Source organism: Arachis hypogaea, chromosome 4, assembly GCF_003086295.3.
Source record: "Arachis hypogaea cultivar Tifrunner chromosome 4, arahy.Tifrunner.gnm2.J5K5, whole genome shotgun sequence".
NCBI classification, from domain to species: Eukaryota; Viridiplantae; Streptophyta; class Magnoliopsida; order Fabales; family Fabaceae; genus Arachis; species Arachis hypogaea.
The window spans coordinates 6688624-6694949 of NC_092039.1; the positions used below are offsets into that span (position 1 = coordinate 6688624).

At 34.8% G+C, this 6326-nt stretch overlaps 1 protein-coding gene across 1 annotated transcript; it reads right to left on the reverse strand.

The window, feature by feature from the left end:
* Nucleotides 1-1223: 1223 nt before the first annotated feature.
* Nucleotides 1224-5978, reverse strand: LOC112796050 (probable galacturonosyltransferase 4). Its single transcript, XM_025838305.3, has 8 exons — nucleotides 5094-5978; nucleotides 4913-4989; nucleotides 4741-4819; nucleotides 4378-4634; nucleotides 3611-3876; nucleotides 3078-3435; nucleotides 2277-2852; nucleotides 1224-1941 (listed from the first exon to the last, which is right to left on the reverse strand). The coding sequence occupies exons 1-8, from the start codon at nucleotides 5194-5196 to the stop codon at nucleotides 1666-1668; spliced, it is 1992 nt and encodes a 663-aa protein (XP_025694090.1). The 5' UTR covers nucleotides 5197-5978; the 3' UTR covers nucleotides 1224-1665.
* Between the last annotated feature and the right edge of the window lie 348 nt (nucleotides 5979-6326).

The window sequence follows — 6326 nt, forward strand, 5'->3', positions numbered from 1 at the left end:
AACGACTTCCTTTATTGTGCTTTTGTTAAATTTGATAAACATACTAGTAATGATTTTATATTTTTATGATTCAAATTTGTGATTTAAAAATTACACAATCAATTTAATTATCATTTCAAGATTTGTCTTTAATTTATTGTATAATAGTTTTAAAAAATGAAAAATATTGTTTAAACAATGTTTGATCATTATGTTAAACATAAGATAATTTTATATTTTAAATTTCTTATGTAAAGTATATAATATAGTTGCTTATTATTTACTGAGTACTCCAAAATGAACATTAGTGAATTCCGTCGTCACTCCATTCTTACCTTTTTATCCTTCTCTTATCTTTTTACCTCTTTTTGTACATTTTTAAATTAAATTATTTTGAAAAATAATAAATTTACATGAAACAGTTATTGAGAAACACGAATAGTAGGGATGAATAGTTAAGTTAATGGGTTCCACCACCCACGTGATGATCACCAATGCAATGTTCTTTTTCCTTTTGAATCAACCAACCAACCACTTGCTGTGCTGTGCTGATTCATGACTAATCTTTTTCCATGCAATGTAATGCTGTCCCCATTAGGAAACAGCCTGTCCCAATTGGACCCCACCTCAAAATTATGCATTCCATCCATATGATTCTTTGTCCCACTCACCATCAATTACTATTCATAATCATTTAATTAGTAACACCCCAAATCCGAGTTAGACAAGCTAATCTTTATCAGTATTTTGTAAAGATTGATATGTATTAACATAATAAATTTGATAATTAAAAATTATTAAAAATTAAAATATCCAACTAAAAATTTCTTAATCCTTATTTGGAGATTACTCTATTCAAGAGTTCTTTTCAATTTCTCTTCTACCATACTTCTACTTTACTCAACTCATCTTCTTAACCATTATGTACCAAACTACACTTGTACACTACCACTTCCAACTTCACCATTACCTACCATATCATTATATTACACAAAAAAAGGTTTAAGCCTTGAATTGTTGTAGCAGCCAACTACTATGATTATATTATTGAACAAACCTTACCTTTGTTTTACTACATCTAACTAACTTCTTAGCTGAGCAACCAGCATAGTAGAGAGATAGTTTAAGCTGTTATAATATTAGCACCTACATATATTCTTGTAAACCAGAAACAAGGTGAGGAAATATATAATAATCCATTTGAAATCAAAACATAACCACATGAAGTTAATATGAACGATGGGTTAAGAGCTTAAAAAATGATTAATTCCATTAAGGGTATTGAAAAGAGTGTCAACTTCAATAAAAGAACAAGGAATTGTACAACTACAAGACAAAGGAACTGTTTAGGGAAATGGTAGGGTACAAGCTACAACAAAGAGGCAAAGAGGAGAGAACTTAAAAATAGCTATTTTCATTTACAAGTACAGTTAGCATCTCTGCTGGTAAGTGATCAAGGTTCAATGGTTGCAAATTGATACTCTGATTTTTTACTCTTAATCTCTACTATGCCCAAATCCAAAAAATACTGACATAAAACAGGGAAAACCAATACAAAAAGAATTGTAAAGCTTTAACAAAAAATTAGAAGCCCTACACATGAAAATGCAGACCTATGTGGTGCATTGCGGCATGGCTAGTGCCAAGAAAACTTCAATCAGTGGTTTAATGTACCAAGACACATCTCTATGGGTTGATGTTGCATTCTCGCAAATACACATGATCATAATCGACATACTTTGTCCAATGACTTCGGAACTTGGGAATACTTATCTCAAGCCATGGCTTCAAGTTGCCATTGTAGTGGATAACGGCAGCGCGATCAATATCTCTTTGGTTGACATTGGGATTGTAGCCGAGACCCAGGACATGCCAAGATCGGTTCAGCGGGAAAGTTCGTTTCCAGAATGTTATGAGACCCGGTGGCAGTGTTCCTAACTTCCACAGCTGTCTATCATGATTCTGTAATTCAATTTAATTGCAAACAAAAATCAGTCAACGATTCTATGACCAAGAAACAAGATATGTCAAAAATAGTTTACGGAAATTGCAAACTGCCTAATGTTGCATATATGATACATTCCATTTCTCAAACAGTGAAACCGAGTCCAAATTATTATACATACTCCTATCCGCAATTTTTGAATGATAGTATGAAACATGCCTTAAAAGCCTATTTATTAGCTAATAAGTTTAATGGCAAAAAAAAAGTTACCAATCTACATATAATTTATGTGAATTTATTACCAATCATATGGGATACATACTAAAAAGGTAAACCAAACTGCATCACTTACCAGATTCTGCCAGTTGTGGTACACCTCGGTGATGTTTTGCCTCTTCCATTCGGCTAAATCAAATATATTCATACCATATGCCCACCCACAAGCACGTGGGTCAAAATTCTTTGCGATAAGAGGATGGGAGAAGTTAAGATAACGATCAAATCGATGAAAACTTTCTCCACAAGTTTCTACAGCACCATTTACATTGCCTTTCAGATCAACTGACCAAAGACCAGTCAGATCCTTCTTCACAACTATATCATCATCCAAGAACAGCACCTTGTTGAGCTTTGGAAAGATCTCAGGCAGGTAGAAACGAAGATGATTCAAGATAGATAAATATTTTGGATTTCTAAACTTCAGGTTTGAATCAGAAGTTGCTCGGTGAGTCTTGAAGTAATAATCAATCATGGATGGAGATCCCAACTGCCTAAGAACAGGACTATAACTTGCATTCAACCATGTAAAATCTTCAATGTTCTGAACCTGAATGGTTGCATTGCCGGGTGGATTTGCCAAAAACCACATCCTCATTGCTGCATAATTGAGTCTGTCGGTAACAATGTGAAAAACATGCTTTGAGGTGTCCTGCAAATTCATTAAATAAAATTATTATAAGCAAGTCATGTCAATGGGGAATTGAAACAGCATCAGTGCTGATAATTTTTAATTTCTTTTACTTCACAAACTTGGGGCAAAAATAAAATAGAAACCATCTTTCTTAGTTAAAATAGATAAAGCACAGCTATACCCCTAGCACACTCCACCATTTTTCTTTGATATCAAGAATTCACAACATTGAAAAACAGATACCTTAGCATTAACAGCAGTTGAATTCACAACAACAGCCGCAGCCAATATGTTGTCTGAGAATATTGCATAATGGTATAGTCGAGGGTCTTCTAACTTCTCTTGATTGGGGAACTGTTGCTGAGAAGAATTCAAGCTATAATACTCGGTTGTAAGGCGCAGTGGAAGACAGTGAAGACCTTTTGGCAATGTTTTTGCTGTTAATTGTGTTAAGAACAAAGTCTGCTTCTTGTGTGCATGGAGCTGCTCCTCTGTTGAGTGGATCATAGCCCGAAGCTTCTTCACAACAGCAGCACAATCATCTTGAGCTTGCTTCCCTTTCAACAAAGTTTGTTCCATCGCCTTTATTCTCTCATTTGCGCTGCCAATAGTAAGACATATTATGACAAGAAATGGAGCTTGGTAGAGAAATTACTTACTCGTCATTTTTATAAGCAGCAATAAAAGAAACTTAAAGAAGAAAACATAAACTTGAAAATAATAAGATAGCATGGGAACACAAACAGGGAAACAACAGTGTTCTTATAGTTACTTACTTCCTAGGTAAGTCAGAATCCTTGCTTGCATCTCCAAGTGTTCGTGAAACTTCCTTTACCCGTAGTCGTAGTTCCCGTGTAAGATGGGAGTTGCTTTTTACTACTGGCAAGGAAAGAAAGATTTTAGCCTGGATGAGTTGATCTTTGAGTTGCTGTACCTTAGCATCTGGTGGCATTTGTTCTTTCTGCTTATTGGTTTCCCCTGAGAGAATTTTCTTGTTTATGTTGCTGGAGGCGATAGTTGCTTGCGGCTCCTGTTTAATATCCTGAGAAAAAATTGCAGCAAATGTGAAACTAGAAACTTAAAATGAACTTGGCTTGAATATGAACTAGGCTTGAACGTGTAGCAAATAATGTTGACAGGAAATGCTATTTAGCAACTCATTCGATCCATTTTTTGTAATTGACATTAGCAATTCAACTAACTACCATTTGTTTTGATCTTCGTCGGACTCAAACTAATTTTTTAAATGCAAACCACAAATGCATACAGTCTCATCTAATGTATGCAAACTCCACACAAAGGAAACACATACCTAAATAGGTTTATCAGTGTGGAACCTCTTTATCAACTAGATTTTATTATAATGACTTTAAGGCATTGAGCTAATTAAAACTAAAAAATGTGCTATATATCAGACCTTAAACTCCTGAGAAGATTATCAATTCAAACACTAGAATATCATCATAGAGATGAACAAAGATAACACTTACACAAACCACAGCAGCAACAGATGCAATACAAGCACGGAAAATCCATCACCTACCTTAACTTGAGACTCGCGATCAGAACCACGATCTGATTTAGTGAGCTTTGCATCACTGTCATCAACATCAATAGCATCTTCGCTGTTTACATTTTCGCCACCACCGCCATCAGCTTTCTCCAAGATGTTCCCATCATTTCCTTGCTTGTCAGTCACCAGTCTAATGAGGCTCTCCTTTCTACCTTGATCTTCCTCAGTTGTAGTTGACAGCACCCGTGCCGACACATGTTCCCTTGATTCAACCACCATCGGCCTCTCTATTAAATCAACAGAACAATGACATTTGATAACATTGGAAAATCTCACAAGTTACAGCAACAACTAACCCTTTTGAGCAACAGATAGAAAGATCAAACAAAATACCTCGAGGCAAATTCTTTGTTTCGGTTAAGTCCTCAGTGTATACAACCCCAATAGGCTCTTTAAGAGCTGTTGAAGTTTCCTATTTGTAAAACAAGAAATTAGAGATTTCGGCTATAACTTATCACAGATTCAACCACCATCAAGGTATATATTTATTTCTTCAGAGCTTTACCTGAGGAAGCAGATTCAAATGGCCAGAGTCACCTGCACCTACAAAAGCAGTAACATCTTCAATAAACTCTTCCTTGGCTGCAAAAAACAGAAAACCCCAAGAATCAGCAACAAGATACAACAAAGACTTCTAAAGTGAAAACACTGAAATAAAAATAAAAAATGATAAGAAAAAGACTCACTGGATGGTGACTTGTAGGTGCCAAGACGATCGGTATAGAGAACAATTGGAGCAACAACAGTGATGCAAAGCAACAAAAGCACAATGTTCCTCATAGCCACCATTTTCACCACTCAGCTGGGAAGAAAAACCCTCAAGAACCCTCTCTAACAAGAGGAAGAGATCCTTCTCCTGTCACTTTCTAGAGAGAGAGAGAGAGAGATTATCAAAAAAGAAAAGAATTGGAAATCTCTCTGAAACCCCTCTTTCAGATTCTGTGCTTCAGAGGAGGCACTGATATCAAGAACCAACCCAACAAGGTGAAAATTAGAAAGGGGGCAAATTGATGCCAAAGATATAAACTTCTTTTATCAAAAAAGAAGACCCACTTTCTTCCTCCTGTGGGTGGTGCCCGAAATCTCCGTGATGCAGAAAATTTTCAATCTTCAAAAGGTTCAAAGGTTTAAGCTTTGGACCCACAGAAACATGGAAGGGAAGGAAGGAATCTGAGGGGGAAAGAAAACTTCAGTTACATTGAATTACGGAGAAGAAAGAAAGAAAGAAAGAAAGAGGGAAACGCATTTTGGGATCAGAAAGAGAGAAAAATGATGCCTTGTTTTGCGTGCGTGTGTTTGTGAAAATGGGAGAGAACCAATTGGACCCTCCCTTGTGCAATTTTTAAGAGTTGGTACCCTTTTTTGGAAAAATGTTGTTGTTCAGAATCACAATCACGGAGGAAAAAGTAAAAGAAAGAAGAAGAAGAAGCAGAAGAAGGACGTTGGAGGTAACAGGAAGAAGCAGGAGAGAGAGAGAGAGAGAGAAGAAAAATATATGAACTTTTTTTGGGACTAATCTTTGTTTGTCTTCCAAATTTTGTATATTTTGGTAACTTTAATCTTTTGTCACCTTGCAAACGGCAACTTTCATTAATGCTACAAAATCTAACCTAATTAATTTTCATACATGCTTAATTGTTTATTATCCGGCCTCCATATGTAACAAAATACAATAATTTATCTTCCAAATTTTATGGCATGATATACTTATTTCTAAAATAAAAAAAATACAATTAATTTTTAAAATGTCAAAATCATACATTCCTATATCACTTCCCCTCTATAAACACTTTTTATAATACATATTAAAGTTCAATTTTAATGTACTAATAGTATAAAATATTTTATATAATTATTTAATTATATTTATTTTTTAAATAATTATTTATACAGTCAAAATAAAAAATAGTTTTTTATTT